This window comes from Lepisosteus oculatus, chromosome 4 (genome assembly GCF_040954835.1).
Source record: "Lepisosteus oculatus isolate fLepOcu1 chromosome 4, fLepOcu1.hap2, whole genome shotgun sequence".
Classification (NCBI taxonomy): Eukaryota; Metazoa; Chordata; class Actinopteri; order Semionotiformes; family Lepisosteidae; genus Lepisosteus; species Lepisosteus oculatus.
In genome coordinates, this window is record NC_090699.1 from 10,588,432 (window position 1) to 10,615,030 (window position 26,599).

General features: G+C 52.6%; 3 protein-coding genes, 1 long non-coding RNA gene and 3 other non-coding genes across 8 annotated transcripts in view; 2 read left to right on the top strand and 5 right to left on the bottom strand.

The window, feature by feature from the left end:
* Positions 1 to 2,656, bottom strand: part of LOC138238335 (G-protein coupled receptor 4-like) — a 3,762-nt gene extending 1,106 nt beyond the window's left edge. The window contains exons 1-2 of the mRNA XM_069188628.1: positions 2,066 to 2,656; positions 1 to 706 (exon numbers count right to left, since the gene is read on the bottom strand). The exon at positions 1 to 706 is cut by the window's left edge and continues 1,106 nt beyond it. Coding sequence (XP_069044729.1) covers positions 1 to 342 — 342 coding nt within the window. The 5' untranslated portion in view covers positions 343 to 706; positions 2,066 to 2,656. The remainder of the gene's footprint in view (positions 707 to 2,065) is intronic.
* Positions 2,657 to 2,687: 31 nt separating this feature from the next.
* trnad-guc (transfer RNA aspartic acid (anticodon GUC)) lies at positions 2,688 to 2,759 on the top strand. Its single transcript has one exon. It is a non-coding gene; the product is annotated as a tRNA-Asp (tRNA).
* A 600-nt stretch (positions 2,760 to 3,359) lies between these two features.
* Positions 3,360 to 8,379, bottom strand: LOC102691320 (ovarian cancer G-protein coupled receptor 1-like). 2 transcript variants are annotated; one of them, XM_006643194.3, is made up of 3 exons: positions 8,103 to 8,379; positions 6,627 to 7,814; positions 3,360 to 5,266 (listed from the first exon to the last, which is right to left on the bottom strand). In XM_006643194.3, exon 3 carries the CDS (start codon positions 4,900 to 4,902, stop codon positions 3,991 to 3,993), a length of 912 nt encoding a protein of 303 aa, XP_006643257.3. In that variant the 5' UTR covers positions 4,903 to 5,266; positions 6,627 to 7,814; positions 8,103 to 8,379; the 3' UTR covers positions 3,360 to 3,990. The 2 variants fall into 2 exon arrangements, with proteins under 2 accessions (XP_006643257.3, XP_069044730.1); XM_069188629.1 differs by having other exon boundaries at positions 3,360 to 6,378.
* Positions 7,471 to 7,552, bottom strand: trnas-aga (transfer RNA serine (anticodon AGA)). The gene has a single exon. It is a non-coding gene; the product is annotated as a tRNA-Ser (tRNA).
* trnal-uaa (transfer RNA leucine (anticodon UAA)) lies at positions 8,100 to 8,182 on the bottom strand. The gene has a single exon. It is a non-coding gene; the product is annotated as a tRNA-Leu (tRNA).
* A 2,179-nt stretch (positions 8,380 to 10,558) lies between the features above and the next one.
* On the bottom strand, positions 10,559 to 23,900 carry LOC107076091 (uncharacterized). The gene is made up of 5 exons (XM_069188630.1): positions 23,095 to 23,900; positions 16,473 to 16,568; positions 15,873 to 15,978; positions 15,343 to 15,436; positions 10,559 to 13,942 (listed from the first exon to the last, which is right to left on the bottom strand). The coding sequence occupies exons 1-4, from the start codon at positions 23,582 to 23,584 to the stop codon at positions 15,379 to 15,381; spliced, it is 750 nt and encodes a 249-aa protein (XP_069044731.1). The 5' UTR covers positions 23,585 to 23,900; the 3' UTR covers positions 10,559 to 13,942; positions 15,343 to 15,378.
* Positions 22,723 to 25,238, top strand: LOC138238336 (uncharacterized). Its single transcript, XR_011189387.1, has 2 exons — positions 22,723 to 22,812; positions 23,045 to 25,238. It is a non-coding gene; the product is annotated as an uncharacterized lncRNA (long non-coding RNA).
* The last annotated feature ends 1,361 nt before the right edge of the window (positions 25,239 to 26,599 follow it).

The following is a 26,599-nucleotide window of genomic DNA, read 5'->3' on the forward strand; positions in this document are numbered from 1 at the left end:
GCACAGCAGGAATCCCACTCCTGCCACCACGCAGAGGGTGTATGTCATGATGCCCGCACCGCAATGACTGGGGCACTCATAGTCGTTGCTGGTGGAGTCAATAAACAGGGGCAGGATGGCAATCCGGGTCACGTCCGACAGGAGCAGGTTGATGATGTAGACGGGGAGGGGGAAATCGGTCTTGATCAGGCGGAACAGTCCATAAAGAGCCAGGAAATTGATGGGCAGGATGACAACAAAGAAGTAGCTGTAGATCACCAGATGGAAGGTCTTCATTTTCAATAATTTGTTATCATCCGTAGAGTTTCCTTCGGTGGTATTGGAGAAGTTCAAGCTGTCCATTTTAAGGATTGAGTGTTGAAGTGTCTGTCCTGTCCTTGTCAATGAGGACTGAGGTGTGTGTACTGTCCTATTCAATTGAGACTGAGCTGTGTGTCCTGTCTTTGTCAGTGGGGACTGAGCTGTGTGTCCTGTCCTTGGCAATGAAGACTGAGCTGTGTGTCCTGTCCTTGGCAATGGAGACAGAACTGTGTTTCCTATCCTTGTCAATGGGGACTGAGGTGTGTGTCCTGTCCTTGTCAGTGAGGATCCTGGCCTGTCCAGCAGTGCAGTGCTTCTTCCTACTCCTCTCTGGTCATTCCCCTTCTCAGAAGGTGAGATTCACCTTCTATTGCTACGAAACCAATTTTCACCAAGACCTTGAAACCTGCAAGAGTAGAGAGACACATTCAATACTAATAAGTCATCACTTCCCAAAGGCCTGGAACAATTAACCTGTGATCACTTACACAGGTGGAGTGTTCAATTAAGACATGAGGATATCCCTGGGAGCAAGAATCACACCATCCTCCACCTCCAGAACCAGCGTTCCCCTCACTGAATTACCACTGTCTCAATAGAGCACTTGCTTGAACAAGTGCTCCTTCTCTTTAAATGACAGGCAGCTTCGGGGGCCCTATGACAATAGCTGGACTGGGGCTCCCCAGGGTCAGAGCCAGAGACCGCTCTCAGATTGACACTTTCAATGCCTCAGAGTTCTTCTGGATTTATTGTCATGCTCATGCCCATATCTTCAGAAGGAATTAACTGCAATTTGTACACTGTGCTCATGGAATTGCAAGACATAATTGTACGTTAGCTGGCTTTGCTGTAGATTTCAGGCAGCAGGTCGCAGAAGGCAGCAGGTCTCTAGAGACTGGGGAACATTTTCCCTGCCCTGCATTAGAGAGAGCTGTTTGTCCTCACTGAGCTGCCAGAGTCAATCCCAGATCAGGTTTGGCTCAGAGCACACAACTGCACTGCCTCCGTTCAGGTGTGACACCCATTTCATCCCAAACTGTGCCTCTTCTGTTTGGGAAGAGGGAGGAACCAGAAGCACAGGGAGAGAATCTGCTCCTAGAAGGTCAGAAGGCTCATTGATCTTCTTCCACCCAGGAACAGTAGACTGTGAAAAGGCGCCGTCCTTCGGATGAGACTTAAAACCTAGGTCCTGACTTTCTGTGGGAACCCTGATTTCCTATTCAAATTTCCCCCTGGTCTTTACCATCATAATCATGGCCTCCTAATAATCCCCATCTCTGAACTGGCTTCATCACTCTGTTCAAGTAGGAAGAGCCTGAACAACTGTTGGACAGCGCCCCCTGGGGACCAGAGCTACAACAACACTAGGAGAACATGCAATCTCCGACTGAGCAGACACCGAGATCTCAAACCCGGGGTCCTGGAGGCGTGAGGGGGCTGTTCCTCGCTCCATGCCCCCAGTCCTGTTCCTGTTGCTCCTGTGAGAAGCAGCAGCAATAGTAGGAGCAGCAGTAATGCTGTAGAAGAAACAATAAGGAGAGCATTTTTGGGGTATCTAATATGACTAGGGGGTAAAATAGAACCATTAACAAGGACAGGACACACAGCTCAGTCTCCATTAACAAGGACAGGACACACCTCAGTCCTCATTGACATGTACAGGACACACAGCTCAGTCTCCATTGACAAGGACAGGAAAAAAAGGTCATTTTAATGAGAATCATGATCAATCAAGCAGGCAGTCAGGGATACAGGACGTCCTCACCTGCAGCTGTAGCAGCAATGAGTCTCTGAAAGCGCAGAATTGTCCAAATCCCTTTTCCTGTGGCGCACAGTTCTAGCCTGCATGCTCTAACTGCAGACGAGCCACCAGCTCATTCTCCGAAGCACCGCATGTTTTAATGCTACTGGCCCCAGTGGCGGTCGGTCGCCGGCGACTGAGGGCTCTCCTCTCGGCGGAGTGACTGGACTTGTGTCCGGAGAGGGAGTCTCCTGCAGGCGGCTGTTCTTCACCAACAGCGGGGATGACAGACAGACCACAGGCTAAAATAATTTCAGATGTGCCTTTTTAAATAGATTCTTGAACATTTATGAGCATTATTAGACAGCGGGAAGCAGGTAAAAACTCGTGTTGCTCTCAATGTGTATCGTGCTCTACTGAAAGGACTATCCGTCGTTAGAAACCTGATAGACATCCCCGAAATAACTGATTCTGTAGGTGTCAGTAATGTACGCGAATGAGCAGCAGCAGGAGCACAGACAACTGGGAACGTTTTCACACGCGTTTCTGAAACGAATCGAAATAAAAACGGAAACTACAACTTTAGCCGTAAGAGGAAACGTCTCCTGACACGAAACACAGCTCCCGCTCGACACCATACACGAGCTCCTCGTTAGTATAGTGGTGAGTATCCCCGCCTGTCACGCGGGAGACCGGGGTTCGATTCCCCGACGGGGAGGTACATCATTTTCTACCTGATTTTCCTTTTCCCACTTATCTGTCTGCTCTTCCAAACGGGCCGCCCGTCACCTATCAAAATATTTTTTCTCGTAGAAACATATTACGTTGTTGTGCTCTTTTCATCTGCACTCTTAACAAATCATCAGGAAAAGAAGAGGTACTGTCAGAAGTGGGATTCGAACCCACGCCTCCAGGGGAGACTGCGACCTGAACGCAGCGCCTTAGACCGCTCGGCATTTTAACTGCTGATTCGCTCAGCCTGCGTATAGAGGGGAAAATTATTCGACGATCTGACACGGTCTCGAGTGACACAAACTATCTGTCCTGCTAAACTGTATTTCTCCAGAAGCCGGTTCAGAACACAAGGGTACTCGGTTTAACAAAAACGGAAGTTAGGTGTGGCTTTTTTGGGAAATAATCTCTTAAGAGATACAGCACTTTCGGCACAAGGCGCCTCGATGGGAAAGGCCTCTTCCTCGGTTTCAGTGTATGAACATGAACAGAGGCCGTTCTCTACAGTGTGCAAAGGTAATGAAAAAAAAGTACTGTCTCCTTCCCGAGAAAAAAACATATTGTATTCAGTTCAAAGTTCGTTATTTATTACTCTTTTCTTACTCGCATGGACACCATAGACACTCCAGTACATTAACACTGCATTGAGAGAGAGGGGTTCATACAGACACACTGACTGGACACTCCAGTACATTAACACTGCACTGAGAGAGAGGGGTTCATACAGACACACTGACTGGACACTCCAGTACATTAACACTGCACTGAGAGAGAGGGGTTCATACAGACACATTGAATGACTGGACACTCCAGTACATTAACACTACACTGAGAGAGAGGGGTTCTATATAATTTATAGAGAAAACGGTACACCCCAATACTTGCAAATGTGACTCAGGAGTAGCCTTGGGGTCCAACTCCTTACAGCCAGCCTGCTGTTTCCCAGACAGAGGGTAAATGCGCAAGTGGTGAACCTTGTGTGACGATATTCACTTCAGCATCAGTTTCAGTCCAACGGGTTATTTCCTCTCCTCTTAATTCACTCAGGCAAAACACGCACAGCAATTCAGCCTCGCCATTATGAATTGTTCTCGCGGGCGTCTCGTCTTCGACTAAAATGAAAAATGGGTCAGGTGACGGACATTTTCTGCAGAATTCTATGACAATGAAATAAGGGAGACCCCTTCCCAGAGGAGGTGTGTGCTGTCTAAGACCGGCTACGAGACCCATGCTCCTGCTCCCTGACGGGCGGGCGGTGGCCGCCGGCAGTCGGCCGGTCTCAGACAGAGGGACAGGCAGCCCAGCGCGTCTCTGACGTCCCTCCGGAGGAAAATATAGAGAATCGGATCGACCAGAGGGCTCAGGTTCATGATGGCCCAGGCTGTAAGCAGACAGACTTCCAGCACATTGGAGTAAGCGGCATCCTCACCTGCCGCCGCAGAAAAATAGGAGTAGCAAAAGAAAATCGGCCCATACATCCCGGCGAATATTCCCAGGAGGAGGATCATCAAGCGCCGAATCCTTGTCTTCTCCTCCTCTGGGACAGAGACTGCTCTCCCCACGGCTCTGCGGATCCCGGCACAGGACAGAACGAGGACCAGCAGCGGCAGAGGAAAGATAACGACCAAAAACAGCCAGTAGGCAATAGTAGATCCGATAAGTTCCCCCACCATGAAGGCTATGCCGAGAACCCTGACGCTCAGGGAAATGAGGACCGCGGACTTGGGACTCCGGTGATACCGGTACCAGAGAGGATGGGCCAGGGCTACATACCTCTCGACGGAGATGCACAGCAGGAATCCCACTCCTGCCACCACGCAGAGGGTGTATGTCATGATGCCCGCACCGCAATGACTGGGGCACTCATAGTCGTTGCTGGTGGAGTCAATAAACAGGGGCAGGATGGCAATCCGGGTCACGTCCGACAGGAGCAGGTTGATGATGTAGACGGGGAGGGGGAAATCGGTCTTGATCAGGCGGAACAGTCCATAAAGAGCCAGGAAATTGATGGGCAGGACGACAACAAAGAAGCAGCTGTAGATCACCAGATGGAAGGTCTTCATTTTCAATAATTTGTTATCATCCGTAGAGTTTCCTTCGGTGGTATTGGAGAAGTTCAAGCTGTCCATTTTAAGGATTGAGTGTTGAAGTGTCTGTCCTGTCCTTGTCAATGAGGACTGAGGTGTGTGTACTGTCCTATTCAATTGAGACTGAGCTGTGTGTCCTGTCTTTGTCAGTGGGGACTGAGCTGTGTGTCCTGTCCTTGGCAATGAAGACTGAGCTGTGTGTCCTGTCCTTGGCAATGGAGACAGAACTGTGTTTCCTATCCTTGTCAATGGGGACTGAGGTGTGTGTCCTGTCCTTGTCAGTGAGGATCCTGGCCTGTCCAGCAGTGCAGTGCTTCTTCCTACTCCTCTCTGGTCATTCCCCTTCTCAGAAGGTGAGATTCACCTTCTATTGCTACGAAACCAATTTTCACCAAGACCTTGAAACCTGCAAGAGTAGAGAGACACATTCAATACTAATAAGTCATCACTTCCCAAAGGCCTGGAACAGTTAACCTGTGATCACTTACACAGGTGGAGTGTTCAATTAAGACATGAGGATATCCCTGGGAGCAAGAATCACACCATCCTCCACCTCCAGAACCAGCGTTCCCCTCACTGAATTACCACTGTCTCAATAGAGCACTTGCTTGAACAAGTGCTCCTTCTCTTTAAATGACAGGCAGCTTCGGGGGCCCTATGACAATAGCTGGACTGGGGCTCCCCAGGGTCAGAGCCAGAGACCGCTCTCAGATTGACACTTTCAATGCCTCAGAGTTCTTCTGGATTTATTGTCATGCTCATGCCCATATCTTCAGAAGGAATTAACTGCAATTTGTACACTGTGCTCATGGAATTGCAAGACATAATTGTAAGTTAGCTGGCTTTGCTGTAGATTTCAGGCAGCAGGTCGCAGAAGGCAGCAGGTCTCTAGAGACTGGGGGACATTTTCCCTGCCCTGCATTAGAGAGAGCTGTTTGTCCTCACTGAGCTGCCAGAGTCAATCCCAGATCAGGTTTGGCTCAGAGCACACAACTGCACTGCCTCCGTTCAGGTGTGACACCCATTTCATCCCAAACTGTGCCTCTTCTGTTTTGGGAAGAGGGAGGAACCAGAAGCACAGGGAGAGAATCTGCTCCTAGAAGGTCAGAAGGCTCATTGATCTTCTTCCACCCAGGAACAGTAGACTGTAAAAAGGCGCCGTCCTTCAGATGAGACTTAAAACCTAGGTCCTGACTTTCTGTGGGAACCCTGATTTCCTATTCAAATTTCCCCCTGGTCTTTACCATCATAATCATGGCCTCCTAATAATTCCCATCTCTGAACTGGCTTCATCACTCTGTTCAAGTAGGAAGAGCCTGAACAACTGTTGGACAGCGCCCCCTGGGGACCAGAGCTACAACAACACTAGGAGAACATGCAATCTCCGACTGAGCAGACACCGAGATCTCAAACCCGGGGTCCTGGAGGCGTGAGGGGGCTGTTCCTCGCTCCATGCCCCCTGTCCTGTTCCTGTTGCTCCTGTGAGAAGCAGCAGCAATAGTAGGAGCAGCAGTAATGCTGTAGAAGAAACAATAAGGAGAGCATTTTTGGGGTATCTAATATGACTAGGGGGTAAAATAGAACCATTAACAAGGACAGGACACACAGCTCAGTCTCCATTAACAAGGACAGGACACACCTCAGTCCTCATTGACATGTACAGGACACACAGCTCAGTCTCCATTGACAAGGACAGGAAAAAAAGGTCATTTTAATGAGAATCATGATCAATCAAGCAGGCAGTCAGGGATACAGGACGTCCTCACCTGCAGCTGTAGCAGCAATGAGTCTCTGAAAGCGCAGAATTGTCCAAATCCCTTTTCCTGTGGCGCACAGTTCTAGCCTGCATGCTCTAACTGCAGACGAGCCACCAGCTCATTCTCCGAAGCACCGCATGTTTTAATGCTACTGGCCCCAGTGGCGGTCGGTCGCCGGCGACTGAGGGCTCTCCTCTCGGCGGAGTGACTGGACTTGTGTCCGGAGAGGGAGTCTCCTGCAGTGTCAGTAATGTACGCGAATGAGCAGCAACAGGAGCACAGACAACTGGGAACGTTTTCACACGCGTTTCTGAAACGAATCGAAATAAAAACGGAAACTACAACTTTAGCCGTAAGAGGAAACGTGGGCCAAAATTATACTGGACAACAAAAAACAAAACCGCACCAAACAGGAACGCGGTGTATTGAACACCAGTATCGCTTATTAACACGTCAGGATGGCCGAGCGGTCTAAGGCGCTGCGTTCAGGTCGCAGTCTCCCCTGGAGGCGTGGGTTCGAATCCCACTTCTGACAAAGACTTTTCTTGACTGAACTTTTAAGTTCACTTTTTGCATCCCCATATTTTTATAACGATAATTACCATCAACTCCACATATATATCATGTTTATATGACGATCTCTAATAACGATTAGACCGCGAGAAAGACTTTTCCATGAGGATACAGAAGACGGGTGAAGAGCAGACTGAAACCCGTCGTCTTCTTGTCAAGCACAGAGATCACTGCCGTTTCGTCTTTCAAAAAAAAAAAGAGAGACGTTTATCGACAGATTTACCAAGAATGAAACTAGCAAAAAAAAAAACATAAAACGGAGGGGAAAAAAAATGGAGCCCGTAGTCGGCAGGATTCGAACCTGCGCGGGGAGACCCCAATGGATTTCTAGTCCATCGCCTTAACCACTCGGCCACGACTACACGTCCATGCAGCGCCCTGGAGTTTCTCTTCTTGTGGGACGCGCAATCACGTCCGGTTCAATCGCACAGCCAGGGGTCCCTTCGATTGCCATGGCGACGATTGTTCCTGGGTTCTGAAGGCGACAGAACAGGAAGCAGGAAAATGTCTCTCAGAAAAAAAAAAATAGAAAAAGGTCCATGTCGCTCCAACCTCTCTCGGTTGATTGGCAGCTGCACCTTCTGAATGCACGATCTTCTTTTTCTCTCCGTGAAAGGGGCGCCCCTGAAAAAAGAAACGACATGAAAAAATATATATTTCTTATTAAAAACAAAACAAAAAAAACCCAAATAAATCGTTAAAAAGTGGCGTTCTTTTTTCTTCAATTCGTTATGGCTCAGATGTGGTGCAGCCCTGTGAGCTCACTTTCGGGATTCAGAATTCCAGAATTTAGATCTTCGTAAAAAATAATATATATATATATCTTTATGAGATGTAAATTTAGCCATCAATGCTATAATGTAATTTGATTAACTTAATTGCAAGCAGAAAGTAAAAGGAATCCCGGTCTACCAGAAGTGGGGTTCGAACCCACGCGGACATACGTCCATTGGATCTTAAGTCCAACGCCTTAACCACTCGGCCATCCTGGTGCCGCATGCCCGGTTAGCGGAGAACAGTGCTGTAGGACAGAGCCGGTGCGGGTGGTGCGCTGACGTGTGTCTGGGTGCTCTCCGTCCTCCGCTGTCTGAGAGTCCGCTCTGCCCGCTCGTCTTTATCCGCTCCGTTTCTATTCCTTTCTGCTGCGGTCGGGGGTGACGTCCAGCGCTGCACAGCTGCTGTCGCAAAGGTTTCGCGATCTTGGCTGGCCGCCGGGCTCCGCTATTGTTAACAAAAACAAAGTTATTGAGAAGTAATAAGGGGGCTCGAAACGGCAGCGCTGATTGTTGCAAAATGTGAGATACCCGAAGAAGGCTCCACAGCCAAAACGTTGTGTTTCTTTCCTTCTCTTTTCAGCAGGAATAAACCTTTACTTTCTCCCTTTGCATAACATGAGACAGCCTGGCTGAAATTCAAGAAGCCTGCTTGTTCAGTAGCACTGCAAAGGAACAGGTAACGGGTTTATTCCTGTGCTGGCAAGAAAAGAAAGAAAACACAACGTTTTGGCTGTGGAGCCTTCTTCAGGTGTGCAGCCTACGCATGCTGACGCAGTTCCCTACTTGAACTACCTGTTCAGTAGCACTGATGCTTATGAGCACCATGGGGGAAAACACTTTTTGGTGGGTTTAAACGAAGAAAGTATTTTAACAAAAAACATTTCTGAAAATTATTGAGACTGAAATAACACCAGACAGGTTAACCCAGAGTGGAGCATTCGTTGCATCGGTTTACATCTGGCAGCAAAAAGAAACCAGAGTGTAAAACCTATAACTGGGCAGCCTGCTCCGGGCTCCTTGCTCTTTGTGGAAAGAAGACTGTGACTGTGACTGGAGGATCACTTCCGCTGTTTCTTAAATCAAACTAAGGTATCGGCTTCAACAATGCGCTCCACACTCCCACCACCCTCTGTGTAAAGAAGAGCCTCCTGTCCTGCCTGGAGGATCTCATCACCCTGTGTCCTGGGAGAATCCAGGGTATCGCCTTCAACAACGTGGCTGGGCGGCTTGTTCCACACCCCCACCACCCTCGGCGTGAAGAAGAGCCTCCTCTTTACTGCTTTAAGTGCACTTTCACACTGGAGGTACTTCACGATTGCGGTTACAAAGGGGTCTATTCACTTAACAAATCAATTTTTCTGGGCTTGCAATTAGTAATGATTCATTTCTGATCGTTGGCTTCTGGGAAAACTGGCCCTGGTGTGAGTGTGTGTGTCTGACTGTCTGCCCTGTAATGGACTGGCATGCCATCCGGGCGTATCCTGCCCTGTGAAAGACTGGCATGCCGTCTGGGGCGTATCTTGCCCTGTGATGGACTGGCATCCCGTCCCGGGTGTATCCTGCCCTGTGATGGACTGGCATCCCGTCCGAGGTGTATCCTGCCCTGTGCCTGCTGCTTGCTGGGATAGGCTCCGCTTCCACTGAAACCCTGAAGTGGATGCTGTGGTTCCAAATGTGGATATAGATGGATGGATACTTTCCAGAATTTGTTTTTCACTTGGAGGTTGTGTTAGAATGCGTAAATAAAGGTGAAATACATTCTAATTTAATGTGGAATTAGAGCTGGAATGAAAGCCTGCAGAGCATACTGGTGGAGACCGAGCCGTGTTCAGGACTCGTGACCACAGAGCACGCCGGTGCAGGACTCCCGACAGCAGAGCACGCCGGCGCAGGCTGAGGCAGTCAGTTTGAAGTGAGGAATAGCCCAGACCAGGAGAGGAGAATTCTGGTCCTAAGGAGACACTGTGCAGCTGGTTGGGCAGGCCTAAGAACAGAGAAAGCCTTCAGCTTGTACAATTAACCAATCAAAAAGCTTCTTTAATAATAATTTCTCTCACTTACATAGCACTTTAAACGTGTTAGGGACTCCCCTCCACCAAAGTAACACCCTTACTCTTTTCAGGAAACACCCTGGGATTTTAAATGACCACAGAGTCAGGTCCTCTGTCCTGACATACCTCTGTCAGGTATGTCTCCTCTGGAGGACAGTGCCTTGTTTATAGTATAGGGTCCCCATCACTGTACTGGGGGCATTAGGACCCCCACAGATCACATGGTGAGCGCCCCCTACTGGTCCCACTAACACCTGTTCCAGCGGCAACCTTAGCATTCCCAGGAGTCTCCCATCCAGGTACTGACCAGGCTCACACTGCTGAGCGCCTGTGGGTTGAAAGGTGTTAGTTGCAGGGTGAAATGGCTGCTGGCATTTAGGCAAATCAAGGACTCAGGTGCAAAGAAAACAGACCTTTTTGGCCTGCAGGACTGAAGCTGAGCAGCCCTGAAACGGAAGGAAATCGGTTTCCCGCCGAACTGAAAGGAGAAAGGGGAGGCAAGGGAAAGCTAAGGCAGAGAGTGACCGACACACAGACATCGTGCAATTTCTGACGTCTTTAATAGTGTAAAAAATACATATAAAAACTTTTGACATAGAAAAAAAAAGCTTTTGTTGGAGGGCGGGGGATAGAACCGAAAAATCGGAAACCAAAAGGCAACACTTTTTGTTTTAACAATTTAATAAATAGTTGAACTGAATAATTAAATAGCACAAACCCAGTTAGCCCTACAAGCTAAGATTGTCCAAGCCTACACCTCATTACAAACAAATAACAAATCCACCAGCCCTCCCGCCTCCGGTGTCGAATATTTCCGGTGCAGCACGCTCTGTGGCGAAGTACTGCAGGACCAGAGCGTTATGCCGATGGCAGACCACCAGACTGCAGGGTGCAGCTGTACCGTAGAAAGTGTGCAAAACGCAGTATTGTGCTGCGGAATACAGAGAGAAGACGAGCAGAGCTGAGACCACAAGTCCCCCCCCCCCCCCCAAGTGGCGAAAAATGGACACGCATGTAATTTCCTGCAGACACCCCCTCCCAGAGTGCTGTGCAGGTGTACTAGGAGGTGTGAGTGTCTGAGGACAGTCAGCACTGGGAATCCAGTTCCCGGACGCACAGTCACTGACCTAGCAATCGCGCAACTTCTTGAACACAACGGACGGCTGCACTTACTCTAGTTTCCCCCCCCCCAACATTTGCGTCTATTAGGGTGCCCCCCATCACCACAATAACAACAACAACAACAACCTGTACCTCCTCGTATTCAATCGAACCGAGGAAGTCCAGCACAGAAACACAGAGAGGGAAGGGTCGGTGAACCAGGCACGTTCGGGGGGGGGGAACCTTCTCAAGAGCAAGGAACCCCAAACCCGAGTTCTTTGCCCCCCCCCCAGATATGACAGCTGGACCATCATTTGTGGTACACACCCACGCCGCCCACCTTGCGGCCTTGTGGGAAATGTCCACGGGACAGGATCGGACTGGAGGGGCCCACGCCCCTCGTTCACAGCAGTCGGCTGTTGGCTGGGATTCCCCCCAATGTGACTTTGTCCAAGGCGGCAGGATGGCCAAGGCAATGCAGTACCCCTGTTCCGGCAGCAGGGGGCAGCCCCCCAGAACAGGAACAGCCATTTACCCGATCTCCCCATCCATCCCCTCTATCTGGTTCTGCTGGGAGACGTCTCCGGCATTTGAATCAGGATTGCCGGAGACGAAGCGTACAGGGGGGCTGGACGCACCTCGAGTTTTGGTTGGGTCCACGTCTCAGCCGGGACAGGAGGCCGGACACATGAGCCAGCGAGTGGCACTGGCAGGGGGGGGAGGGGTTGGGGGATTCCTGTCCCGGCTGGGAGTCGCCCCCCGGCTCCAATTTCGTCATGCGGGGGTGACGTGATCTGGGAGAGACGCCCAGACCTCGGCTCACGGGCTCTGCTTCGCTCGAGCTGCAACCCATGACGTTCCGGGGCGGGAAGGACAGCAGATGGGAGCCCCCCGACATGGGGATCCTCTGTTCCGATGCCCTCCCTTCCCTGGGTGATCGATCCTTTCGTGACGACGGGAATAAAAGAGCCCCTTTGGGGGGGAAATCGCACCCCGGACGCAGAACAGGGCCCTCGAAAAAACAACTCAAAGGTACCGCGGCTCTCCACGCCGAAACTGCGCTCGGATCGGGGGGGGGCAACCATCCGAACTTGAAACCAGGGAAGAAGGGGAATGTGCTCCGAAGATCCCAGAGCTCTTTCCCACAGGGGTGAGAGGAGAGAGGAGACGAGACACTGGCCCTATGCAGGAGGTGAGGAATGCAGGAAATGAGGGAATTTGGTAGCGCGTCTTTGGTGGTTGCGTCCTCTCGCAATCGGGGGGCCTCGACACCGCGAGCAAGGACAAACCGGCCCGGACGACACCGGGCCACAGGAGATCGGACCGGGGAACACGCCTCGGCTCTCCCTGAAGCGACCGGAGACCGGAGACCGCAGCCAAGCGGGTCACCGAACGGAGGTGATCTCCTCAAACTGGATCAGCGTGGCTCTCCAAGGTGGGTGGTGGGGGGGATAGGTTTCAGGGGTACAGCTCCAGAACGGAATAACCAGACTGGCTTGGCTCCAAGGGCACAGGGGAGGGATCAGTGACGCACTTTGGCTGCTTCTTTGAAACTTAAATGGAAGGGAGTGTCTGTTCTCACGCAGTCGGGAATGCGCACAGGGAAATCATCTCCGATCCAGCCGATGAAATTCCATACCTGGGCACTCTGGCTGGCTTGCACTTCTGGGGGCACTCTAGTTACCCTTCTGCTGACGTCCCCACATCACGCTGGGAGAGACCCGATTCCATCCCGGCAACGCATCTCCCTCTCCTCACATCCCCGCCCCCTCCCCCACAAGAATGGGGACCTTTCTAAAGGGAAAGCTCCCCAGTTGGGAAAAAAAAACAACAACTCAGATTTTCGCCCATTGCAAAGCGTAACCCTGAATTCACAAACATCACAGGGATTTCGGGGAGATGTCGTCGAGGCCGCCGCCCGCAGAGGTGAGAGCCAACTGCCCTGGTCAAACACCCGGAACGGCGTCTCTACCTCATGCTCTTTTGAGTGTGACAACGTCTCCGCTGTCCAGAGGGGTACAGAACATAGGGAGAGTCCAATGCCAGGCTAAAAACAATAAATAAACCCAATGGAGCATGCTGTCAAGGACAACAGCTTTATAAAAAGAGCGACGGTCTCAGCCTGCACAGCTGAAGAGGCTCGCTCAGCTTCCCGAGTGGTTTTTTTTTAAGGCCATGCAATGCAGTCACCAGCCCAGGTTAAATAGTAAGGCGGCCGCCTCTCTCTCTCTCCCTCCATCCTGAAGTCCGATTAATCACGGAGATGCTCTTTGGGACAGATCCGGGCTCTGTGCAGGGAACTCGGACGAGCACGGACACACGCACACAAACAAGACCATCTCGGCACATCTCTCCCCCCCCCCCCCTCCTCCTCCGATGGCGAGGCAACAGACAGCCCCCTGCTTGTCCCACCGAGTCAGGGGTGAGCGTTGATCCCCATGTAGGCCCACTGCTGCTCCTGTTAAACTTGAAATCAAGGAAACACACACACGCACACAAACACTCACACTCCTTGCTTAGCCTTCCGGTCCTCCGTGAATCCCATCAGTCCATCTGATCACCCCCCCCCATCCCCATCCCGAACTCCAGTGGGATCGGGGGAGCTGATGACCTCCGTGTAGAGCTCGGGGGAGGGGGGGGGGGAGGCAGGCTGTCCCATCGATCCCCAGAGCTCCCGGGTCATAGCGCAAGTCCTGAGCCGGAAGAATTCCTCTTCCTTTCCATTTCTTCCCCCCCCCACTTCTTTGTGGTCCTTGCGGAACTCACGACCCCTCCCCCCCTGCTCCCCCTCCTCTCCTTGAGATTCCCAGCCAAGCGTTATTTCCTGGAAGGCACAAAACAAACAAACAAACGGACATGAACAGCGGGATGGGATCCATCCTCATATGCGTACAGGTTCTCGCCACGAAAGGACGAGACTACAGAAGTCAGGAACGCGGACAGGGAAATCAGCTCCGTTCCAGCCCAACAGAATTCCATGGATTTGCATTCTGGCTGCCATTTTTGGGGGGCACTCTAGTAACTTTTCTATTAACACCCCCCACGTCATGCTGGGAAAAAATTAGATTCCATCCCAGCAATGCGTCTCCCTCTCCTCACGTCCCCCCCCAGCAACTCAAATAGATTTTCGCCCATTGCAAAGCGTACCTCCGAATTCACTAACAGCACAGGGATCTCGGGGAGATGTCGGCGGGCCGCCCGCGGAGGCGAGACCCGACCGCACTGGGCGTTCTCCCGGAACAGGGAACAGTCTCCCTCATATCCCTTCAGGGCTACGACGTGCTACCTTTGAGGCGCACTAAGAAAGGAAGACTCCTACAGTCAACATGGAGGTTCTCTCCCTGCCCAAGATAGGGAGTATTTGGGTATATACCCCCTCTCATTTTTGGAAAAGCTAGTTGAGGGTCTTCCTGGGTCCCAGGCGCAGCTAAGGACCCAGAGACCACACATGGCGGAGGAGGAGGAGGAGGAAGTATGGTTAAGCTTGCTCCACCCCTTACCCACCACCCAGCCAATTGTCTTTCAACTCGTCACAGGAAGTACCACCTCCCTACTGGAAGATCAGTGTTGATTGGAGGCTTGCTTTGCAGGAAAGTGCCCAGTAAGTCACAAGAGTCCTGATGGCAGAATAATAATAATAATTGCTTACACTTATATAGCGCTTTTCTGGACACTCCACTCAAAGCGCTTTACAGGTAATGGGGACTCCCCTCCATCACCACCAATGTGCAGCATCCACCTGGATGATGCGACGGCAGCCATAGTGCGCCAGAACGCTCCCCACACATCAGCTATCAGTGGGGAGGAGATCAGAGTAATGTAGCCAGTTCATAGAGGGGGATCATTAGGAGGCCATGACTGGTAATGCCAATGGGAAATTTGGCCAGGACGCCGGGGTTTCACCACTACTCTTTTCGAGAAACGCCCTGGGATTTTTAATGACCACAGAGAGTCAGGACCTCGGTTTTACGTCTCACCCGAAGGACGGCGCCTGTTTTACAATATAGTGTTCCCGTCACTATACTGGGATATTAGGACCCACGTGGACCGCAGGGTGAGCGCCCCCTGGTGGCCCCATCTGCTGGGATTAAAACCCCCAACCGACTAATCCCAGCACCCCCTCCCCATCAGCCAAGTGCGAGCTTGGGAAATCCCACAATGCCATGAGCGGTAAAGCCCCTCGGGTCAGGAAGGGCACCCCCTAGCGGAAAGGACTACAAGTACCTGAAGTCAGCGTCGCCATTCCCTTCGCTGGACAGCTCAGTCGAAGGGGTGCTCGGGGCAGCAGCTCTTGACCTTACACCAGGAGTCGATGCAGCTGGAGGGGAGAGAGAGAGAGAGCACACGTCAATCAGCTGGGACGCACAGAGAAGCCATGCGGCCTCCGGTCCGCAGAAACCAGGAAGCCCTGGCTTGGCGGGCCCACTGTGGCTCTGGTCCAGACCGTTCTCACCCAGACTTTCCCCGACCGCCCCCAGAGAAATCATTCAAGCTGCGGCAGGAGGCACGTAAGAAAATCTGCTGGACCACACAGCGGGACTGTGGAGACCCCCTCTGCCTTCTGCCCCTGAGCCCCCAGCTAAATCCCAATCCACCCTTGCCACCGGGACTGGCGCCCAGTCCAGGGATATTTCAACATCCCAGGAAACGGGCAGTATCCGAGATCTTAAAACACCGTGCCCGACGCAGGCGCGGTCTGCTCTGGCAAGTCGGACCTGGGGGAGCCCAGGAGGATGACGGGAGTGACCTCTCACCTCTTGTGGTAGACGCACAGACAAGCCAGCCTGGAGATGGTCTGTCCCTGCAGCAGATCCTCCAGACAGATGGAGCACTCGCCGCTGTCTCTCGTCAGGATGTCCGCTACAGAGTTGGGGGGGGCGGAGAGAGGGAGAGCGATTGAGGCCATGAGAGCAGGAGCAGAAAGGAAGGACAGGCCAGCTGAGAAGCAAGCACGAGGGCCGGGGTTCGAGTGTGGCCGGGTGGACATTCGGTGGAGTTTGCATGTTCCACCCTGGGCTCCACGGTCAGTTTCCGCTTACAAAAAGGGGGAGGAAGGAAGAGGACAGGGCACTCAGACCGCAACACGAAAAAAGGAATCATGCAAGAACTCCAGCGTGCACCTTGACCTTTTCTGGGTTTGACAAGCTACTGGCTCATATGATGGGTCGAGCTAGCTGCTGGACATTGAGAGACATCCATGAAAACCAAGGGCGATGTGCAAAGGATGCTGACTGGGCTCTGCGCTGGGGAGGTGACAGACGGGTTAAACCCGGAACAGCTCAACGTGCTGTGTGGCTGGAGCCTCGGTCGTGTGGCCTCTGGGAAACGGCACTGGAGAGCTGGCAGATACTCACTGTTATAAGGCAGGGAGGGGGCAGTCAGACAGCTCAGCAGGTGCTCCTCAAATCGACTGGGGGGAAATGTCTTCGTGCAGAAGGGACATCTGAGAGCTGGAGAGAGAGAGAGGGGTTAATACAGACACCCTGACTGACTGGACACTCCAGTACATTAACACTGCACTGAGAGAGAGGGGTTCATACAGACACACTGACTGACTGGACACTCCAGTACATTAACACTGCACTGAGAGAGAGGGGTTCATACAGACACACTGACTGGACACTCCAGTACATTAACACTGCACTGAGAGAGAGGGGTTCATACAGACACACTGACTGGACACTCCAGTACATTAACACTGCACTGAGAGAGAGGGGTTCATAACACTGTCTCTCCATTCTTCCTGACCAAATAACATTACAAGTATCACATTTTCCCATATAACCCCCCCAAGACTGGCTCTTCAGTCCCCCAGCTGTCCCAGACTCTGAAGGACGGGTACTGCACAGGGGTCAGGGCCAGAGGTCACTGGTCTGCCCCACACTGTCACCAGGGTCATCTCTGGGCAGGGGGTGTGGGAAAGAAAGGCAGAGGGACTGGGAGGGGGGGGGGAGGTGCGGGTGTCAGGAAAAAAAAAAAGCCTTGCTTGCAAATCATTCCCACACCCTCACCAGACAGGACAAGCAGCAAAGCAAGGAGCAGGCCGAGGTCTCCCGTGGTCACCTCACGGGCTGTCCTCTTCCCTGACAGCTCTTTTACCCACTCGAGACTCTGTACTCATCCCCAGGGGCAGCACACTGAGCCTACATGCAACTCAGAACACCCAACACACAAAACAACATTACTAAGAGAAAAAAACACACACATAAAAAATCAGCAGACGGACCAGAAAACTGACTTAAAGGAATATCTCCAAAGATATCCACCCCCATGGCTTTTTAAAAAGGCATTTTTCTCTTCACAACAAAATCCAGACCCCACCGCGCTGGTCACCGGGGGCCGGGCCCAGTTTAAGGTGGGCCGGACGGTCACTTGGCCCGTTCCCCCGCTGCAGAGCAGACGGTACAGGACCAGACATGCAACGACCTTCTTGCGGTTTATTTCTGCTACCATACAGGAGGGCAGCTTGTTCCCCACTCCCACCAGCCTTCGTGTAGAGCTGTGACCCCCTGTCCTGACTGGAGAATCTCATCCAGCTGCGTCTTAAAAGAAGTCATCACTTTACGTAGAGAGTGGGGTAGGTGGGGGGCAGGCGCTGTACACAGAGGGTGGCGGGGGGTGGGGGACAGGCTTCCCAGCCATGTTATTGTAGACAATCCCCTGATTTCTCTCAGGAAAGAGGTGGATAACGCACTCGGCTCAAATAGCTACTGATGAAGAGATCCCTCCTTGGTGCCTGACCTTAAGTTCTTGTTCATCAGTTGGCTCTGCGGTTAGCCTGAAAAAACCACAGTTTGCCATTAGAAGGAGGCAGTAAGCTGGGCTGTGTGTTTCACGCATGGCCTGAAGCAGACGCTCACGGGGCACGTGACATTCCCTCCCGCGGGGGGAGGAAGTGTTTCGGAAATCCCGAGCACTTCCGAGCATGGATCGGGTTGGGATCCGGATTCATGGTTCCTGGTAAGTGCTCGGAGTCGAGGCCGACCGGCAGTCCTGAGTCAGAGGAAACTCCTAGGAGCCGGTTTGGATGGGCGGCTGACTCACACCGACAACGCCGACGGGCCTTCGAGAATCTGAGAATCCCTCACAGCCGACGAGACACTTGTAGGTCTGCCTGTGTGTGCGCGCGCGCGAGCGTCGGTATGTGTGCGCGTGTGGCAGTGTATGAGAGTGAGAGGGGCAGTGACTGGGTGTGTGCGCGACAGCAAGAGTGTCAGTGTGTGCGTGTTAGTGTGAGAGTGTGAGACAGTGTCAGTGAGAGTGTCAGTTAGTATGTGTAATCAAGTCTGTCAGTGTTTGCTAATGTGTCAGTAAGTGTGAGAATGAGAGTGACAGTGTGAGACAGTGGGAGTGTGTGTGTGTGAGTCTGTCGGTGTGTGTATCAGTGACTGTGCGCGAATGTGTCAGTAAGTGTGAGAATGAGAGTGACAGTGTGAGACAGTGGGAGTGTGTGTGAGTGAGTCTGTCAGTGTGTGTATCAGTGACTGTGCGCGAATGTGTCAGTAAGTGTGAGAATGAGAGTGACTGTGTGAGACAGTGGGAGTGTGTGAGTGTGAGTCTGTCAGTGTGTGTATCAGTGACTGTGCGCGAATGTGTCAGTAAGTGTGAGAATGAGAGTGACTGTGTGAGACAGTGGGAGTGTGTGTGTGTGAGTCTGTCAGTGTGTGTATCAGTGACTGTGTGCGAATGTCTCAGTAAGTGTGAGAATGAGAGTGACAGTGTGAGACAGTGTGTGTGTGTGTGAGTCTGTCAGTGTATCAGTGACTGTGCGTGAATGTGGCAGTAAGTGTGAGAATGAGAGTGACCGTGTGCGCGTGCGAAAGCGAGAGTGTAAATATGTGAGCGAGTGTGCGAGAGACTTTCAGGAAGTGCGAGAGTGTGTAAAGACAACATTTTACCAGACATTTATGATTCTGTTTGCGTTTCTTGTCTGTACACACTGTCAGCACTCATGATTTACCGGTCGACAGTGTGGGGTGTCTGCCGTACTGCGCACGAACACACGAGCCCCAGCGCACATCCACACACAGCAGACAAACTCCGCCATCCGCATCCAACATGACCAGACAAGAGCACAGCCAGACATTCCACGCTCAGCGTGCTCCAACCCCCCCGCCCTGTCCTTCCAGGGAAAAACACCCGCCGCCGGAGTGCCTCACCCACTCACAAAGGCAAAGACTCGATCTTTTCAGGAATATAATAATAATAAACTTTATTTTATATAGCCCCTTTAAAGGTGGCTTCTCAAAGCGCTTTACAGGATGATAACAACAATAAGTAAGAAGACACAAGATAAAAGATAAAAGGAAGGCAGAACAAGCATCTGTCCTCACCACGCTGCTGCCCAAGACATTCCCAGCCAAGTCCGACCGTGGGCGGACACAGCTGGGAATGCCGGAGCACCTGTCTGGAATCGCTTGCCCTGCGCTCTGTGAGAAGGGTGGGGGGTGGAGGAGGTGGACTGGACAGAGGGGTGCAGGGAAAATAAAGACAGGAAGACCAGGGCTCTCCTGTCCTGTGCTGTGAGAGGAGACGGGGGGGGGGGGGGGACAGGGACATGGATCGGACACTGGGAGACAGACCCCACCCCCCAGCCCACACAGCTGTGCATATCCATCAGCAGGAACAGGTGGCGCTGTCCTGCCGGGGGTCTGCTTTCGGCAAACAGGCTCCGTTGCTGCCAGTGCCCCCCACCCCTCTGTCTGCCCCGCAGGGCTGGGATACTGACACGGCACTTTAAAGCACGGATTCCTGGCCCCGGGGGGGGCGGGGGGCCTGTAGCCCCTCGGCCGTGGCCCAGTCAGGGGGCTGACGGACTTGCCCAAAGAGTCTCAACCCCTCTCGGTTTTTTTTTTCCAAATCGGCTTCCAGCTCTTCAAGAGCTCCGATGGCAATGGGGGACGGACTACCGCACCGCGGCCGGGCTGGCGACGGGCCTCGCACCCGGGACCACGGAGCCCAACCCTGCCTGGGTTGAGCTAACGGACCCGAAAACTGCAGCCGAGTAGTCATCAGCGAGGCCACCCGCATTAGGGGCCCGTCCTGGGCTATCCAAGAGCCTCCGCTGCCGATGAGTTCGAGTTGGGCCACAAATCGAGCAGAAAAAAGAGTCGCCGCTCTCTCCCGAGATCTTACCAGCCCCTCAAGTGAAACAGACAGGGAGGGAGGACTCGCTAGATCTTGTAGAAATGAAAACTCGAAAAAAAGCGAAGCTCATACAGCCAGGAACTACCCTATTTCCCCAATCGGTGCCCCAGGGTTGAGGCCATTTTAGAAGGCAGCTGAAGGCACCCATATGGGTGTGAGGAACACGTAAGACCAGATCTCTTTACTGGCCCTGTACAGGAATGTGTCTTTTCTCAGACCCCAGCTTGCTCTCCAGGAGACACACAGACAGGGAGAGAAGCTGGGGGTCAGAGCACAGGGTCAGCCATTTATACAGCACCCCTGGAGCAGCTGGGGTTCAGGGCTTCACTCAGGGGCCCAGCGGAGTAGGATTCCTCTGCCGGCCGCGGGCTGAGACATGAAACCTATTCCGTCTCTGCCATCATGTCCATCGGCGCAGACGCCCCAGAAGGCAGGCGCAGACCGGTCTTTCCGCAGGTCGGATCTGCATTCCGCGTTCGGGCGTGTTCGGACAAGACGCAGCAAGAGGGGGAGAGGGAGGGCGATGCACAGTACACCGCAGCACAGGCCGGGCCTAGACAGCAGAGGGTCCGGGTGGGGGGGGGGGGGGGAATTTGCCAAAATTGGAAAATGCCGTCATCCTGGCTGGCTGTCTGGCTTCGTCACTAACGTCTCTGGAAACTCCCGGGGCAAAACTGCGCGCGCTTCCTTCTGGAAAAAGGCAATCGCTGCTGTGACGGGCTCAGCCGTTCCACCTTGAGGCCCAACAACAACCCCCCTCCCTCCCCCACTCTTGTTACAAACGTGATGACGGGGGGGAAGGTTCTTGTTGGGCCTTGAGGCGGAACGGCCGAGCCTGTCACAGCAGAGATCCCTTTCCCCAGAAGCCCCAAAATAAAAACAAAAAATGAAGCTGCCGTGAGCATAAACAAGGCTACGCCGAACTATGAATCACTGGGGTTCACTTAGCACAGCGGTCAGCACAACTGCCGCCTCGCGCAGCTGGAGTCCTGGATTCCATTCTGGAGCTGGGGGGGGCTGTCTGTGTGGAGTTTGCATGTTCTGTCCCCGCCCCCAGACACACACAGTCAAAAGCTATGCTGGTAGATTAATTGTCTGCCACGGAAAACTGGCCCTGCTGCGAGTGCGCGTGCCCGTGTCTGTGCCTGTGATGGACTGGCGTCCCGTCCAGTGTGTACCCTACCTAGGGGTAGACTTGCTGGCTCCCCCATTTCAGGATCGCGGTTAGACAAACGGATGGATGGAAGCTGGCTAGATCAGGGGCTGCCCATTTCTGGCCTCAACAGTCAGGCCTGAACGCAGACTGCCGTAGAGCGCTTGATCAGAATTTGGGGTTACAGGTCAGACTGCTGTGACCTACAGCAAGGGCTCCCAGTCCGGGGGCTGGAGATCCACACTCCTGGTTTTTGCTCCAGCCCCGTGTCACAACAGAACCCTTCATTCCTAACCGGGGGTCCAGGTACGAGAAGTGCTTTTTTTTTTTACACGGTAAACCATTAGAAACAAAAATTTCTTCAGCGCTTTTTGACCAGGGGTTGCCTTTAGAACCGATTTCAAGAGCCGCATTGGGCGCAGGCTGCAGTCGAGGTTCAGAACCGCCGCCTTCGTCAGTTAACAACCGGATCGACTGGGACCAACCGACTGCTCTCCGCTCTGAAACGCCTTTGTAACCGCTGGCATGGCGTCAGGAACACAAAATCCCCAAACCTTTGAGCAGAAAAAGCCCCTCGTTGGCTCGATTAAGGCGGCAGCCCGGGCTCCCCAAGTCCAGCCAGACTGAAAGTCCAGAGAGGCTGTAGCTGTCCCCTCTGGACCGGCACTGGGAACCCCTGACCGACAGAGCCCGGGGGCTGTCCGGTGTTTCGCAACGGCGCTGTGAAATCCTGCTCCCGGCAATGAAGAGGAACTTGGAAGTTTCCTTCCAAGTCGTCTTGTGCTGTGGTGCCACTTCCTCGTTTTTCGTCCCCTTAACCCCTCCGTGACCTTCGACCGCCCGTACGGAAGAGTCCTGGCCGCCCGCGGTTGTTTTGATGGGCGGCGCGGCGGAGACACTGGGCTCAGATCCGGACCTGGGGATGCTGTCGTCTGCCGCCCCCCCCCACGGTCTCCCCGTGTCCAAGTGGGGTGGGGTGGTGTGGTGGGTTCTCCCCCCCCACACACACACAAACAGACCCTCTGCCCGTTTCCAGACTGTTGCGAGCTGGGGGTTGGTTTCACCCCCACCGCTTTCCCACGGTACCGGGGTACACAGCCTCCCGAGAGCGAGTTTCAGTTTCGGCGCGCCAACGAAGGAAGTCGTGGGAGGTCACGCAAAGTAAACACGCACCCCAGCCCCAATCTCACAGGCCCTCCGCTTCACAGGAAGATAAAAAAAAAAGTGTTTATTTCATACAGATGCCTAGTTTGGCGTCCACGCCCGCCCCCACGCGTGTAATGTCACCCGACTTCAAACAAACGGCAGCTGCCGACTGCTGCAGCTGGGGACCCGAGCTCCTTCAAATCACTGCGCGTCTCCGGGCTACAGCTCGGATCTCAAGGATCACATCGGTAGTGTTTTGTTTTTCTTTTTTTGGAGCCGCCGAATGTTGTTCTTTGAGCGGCTGGTTTGTATTTTGAAGCCGCAGAGATACACTCGGGTCGAGGCAGACGAGGGGGCCTGTATCTTTGACTCTACACCGTACATACAAAGATACAAAACAAAAAAAAAACCCACTCACTTCCTGTCTCTCAGCCCACTGGGGGGGGGGATAAAATGAAACTTTTGTCTTGATTTTCTCAGCCTATCCCCTCTCGGTAAACCAGCGAAGACACGACACCGCCCGAGCTTACCTCCGTGCCGGTTGGGGACTCGGTACACACCGACCCACGCCTCGGAGACCGGTCTGGCTTGGGAGCCCCGGACCCGGGACGAGCGGGCGGCGACGTGCCGGCCGACGGGCAGGCGCTCCGAGAAGGTCAGCTGGTGGGAGACCCGCCCGGTTTCCTCCACGGAGAGGCGGCGGTCGGCGGCGGCGGCGGCGGAGTCGTCTAGCCGCCCCGGGTCCGGGCTGTGGCCGCTGCCGCTGCCGTTGTTGTTTTTGTCGTCCCGGTCCTGCGCGGCCAGGAGGTCGGGGCGGACGGGCTCGCCGGGGCTGCCCGCCGCCGGGTCGGAGCCGCTGCGGTCCGGCTCGGGTTCGCGGTCGAACCGGCTCGGGAAGTCCACCACGAGGCTGGTGGGCCTCTTGCTGCGGGCTCGCCTGTACGATTCACGCGTGATCCCTTCTTTCTCCAGCACAGCCGGGACTACATCCTGCTGCAAACGGCCGGCCCGAATCCCCATTGGTGTCCGTATAAGACTCCTAATATCCTTATTTTAGGGTGGGGAAAAAACGGAAGAAAACAAAAAAAAAGATTCGCCTACAAATCTCCCCGCACAAACTCCTTTTCCCAAACTTCGTTGTTGTTGTTCTTCACCCTTACGGATCCGCTCGCTCTCTTTTTTTAAACTCGTCTCCCTGTCCTGTTCTCAGCTCACTGCTCAAACCGACACCCACCCACACACACGAGAAAGAGGAAGTCGGCCCTTTTTTTGTGTGTGTGCTTGTGTGTGTCTCCTGGTAGCGTGATGCAACTGTACTCGGCGGTCCAATCGCGGAGAGGGAAAGGGGCTGAGACACGTTGTAACTCCTACGTTTGAATTTATTTCTCCGAGACGCTTTCCGACAGTCTGTGCAGTGCGGGGCACTGGCGGTGGGGAGGGAGTTTCTTCACGGTTTACAGGAAACCCGGTTCCCAAATCGCCACAGAAGTAGTTCTAGGAAAATAAACCCACCCGCTTCTGTGAAACTGTGCCCCTCGAAACCCCTCTCTCACTCTCCCTTTGCCTCCTACGCGGTGCCGCCGATGAGCTGGCTTCCGAGCACAGTGCAAGCTGTTTATTTCATGGCCTGACCAAGCGCCGGGCGAGAGCAGCAGTCGCACGAATATAAGTTGTTGTTGCAAGTAAGGACCCGAGGAGCTTTCCCGGCGTGGTCGACGAATTACAGTGCCGCCGAAGCAGACACGATAACCGCAATATTTTACCGACGTTTACAAAGGAGGGGGACATATGGTTGGATATGTAGACGTAAGGTTTAATCTCAGCCTGATCCGACGACAGTCTTTCCAAACGACCGCCCGTAAGGCATCGCTGCAGTACAGGAGGCCAAGTCAAATGCGGCTCAGCGAACACACCCCTCGGGTGGCGACTGGAGACGGCCCCTCTGAACCGTTTTCTGATATCCCATTATTCAGACTGCCGTTGGCCCAGCTTTCTGATGAACGAAATGAGATGAAACCATTTCTGGCTACAAAAACCGTCTGGTGTGTCGCATCGTAAATCCCATCCCGAAAACTCAAGACGGGACATGGGGACAGTTAGCTACGTTTATTCCTTCGCCGTGACAGGAAAATAACATTTGATTGAGCTGTTCGACGACTTACATATTTTTCAATATTTCTAAAAAAAAAAAAGAAACGATTTTTCCCCCACTGTATTAGAAAATGATTTGGGAGGGGCACTGACCCCTAATGTCCTCCCTCCCCTAGCGAGGCTGTGAGTTAAATTCTGCAGTGAGATGCAGGAAAGAATTTGAAGACGGGAGCCGGCGTCTGAGCGCCGTTAACAATAAAGACAGACGGGAAAGCGACTAAATTCGTCCCTGAAATTACTGACGCTCGTGTTGGTCTTTCAGTAACGCTACAAAAAAAACACGACTTTGATGGAGTTGGAAAAAAAAAGTTTGTCAGAAGTGGGATTCGAACCCACGCCTCCAGGGGAGACTGCGACCTGAACGCAGCGCCTTAGACCGCTCGGCCATCCTGACGTGTTATTTTACCACATCGGTGATCCAAAAACACCGCCTTCCTGTTTGGTGTGGTTTTCATTTCTGTTGTATAATAATATAACTTCGGCCAACTTTGTTGTTTGTCCATTAAAAGAGGTTGTAATCTTTCTCTGTTTCACTATCTGTGTGAGGAAACATATCACGGTTCTGGAAGAAGAAGAAAAATGAAGTGTAACACAATTGTTTTTATACGTCACATCAATAAAACTATGAGAATAAAGTCAATTTAAGGACAGAGAATAAGTCATTACACAGAGGGTTGTGGGGGTGGGGAACAAGCTGCACAGCCATGTTGTTGAAGCCGATACCCTGGCTCCTCTCCAGACACAGCTGGGTGAGCTCCTCCAGTCAGGACAGGAGGCGCTTCTTTACACAGAGGGTGGTGGGAGTGTGGAGCGGTCTTTTCAGACAGGTTTCCTGGATCCAGAGCCAAACAGAAACGCTAGCTCCTTTAAGAAAGGACTGGGTGTGGTTTGAGATTCCTTTCACTGCGCTATAAGAGGAATCCCGAAGAGAGAGGAGGCCCCCCAGCTTCTCTCTTTCAGTCGATCGTGAGGGGCTATTAGATCCGAGGATCTCAAGGCAACACTCCGCACCGCACCGCACCGCGCCGCGCGACAGGTGACGTCAGGGCTCCTTCACGCGGCAGAAGGAAGAAGAAGCCGATGAGAAACGTCGCGCGCTCCGATGGCGGGACCGATCCGGTAGAAACACCCGGGCCGTGTCCCTGTCTGCACACTTGCGGCCCTGCGGCCCTCCTGTGCACGTTCCCGCCCACGTCTGCAAGGGGCGGGGGGTTGTGGGGGCCCCACTTCTACACTGGGTTTCCCAAGGGGGCTCAAGAGCACCCCCTTCTCTGAAGAGAATCTCCCAGAGCCCCCCCACGGGGGGTGACGCCTCGTGTCCCAGCCTGTCACGGCGGAGAGGCGTTTCCATGGAGAAGAAAATGTTCACGTCTTGGTCAAATTCAACTTCTTAAAATAACTTTAAAAATAATATTTTATGTAAAAACAACATTTCAGTGGGCTGCTTTAGATTCATACAGGATGTATTCTAGGTACGAGGTTGTGAGATAAGGCTCTTCAACACCACATTTCACTGATGAAGAGGTGTTTAGCGGCGGTGTGTGTTGTACACCGAATATTTAATACTAAACGTATTTAACGTATTTAATATGTTTGCTATTAGTTGTATTTAATATTTAATATAAATAATATAATATTTAATAAAAGGCGACATGAAATGTATTTAGGGGTACAATAGACAGAGTGGTACTGCCAAGTCTTCCTCAGTCAACTTCGTCCGTTTTGAGGTGAGCAGCTCAACATGAATCAACACGATGTATGAAGAAATTCAGTTTCATCGACCTGCGAGCGGAGAGTGAAAAAAATCTTTTTTGTTAAAAAAAAATATATTAACTGACTTGCATTTAGCAACTGGAAAAGAAGCGTCAACAACAGACAGCATGA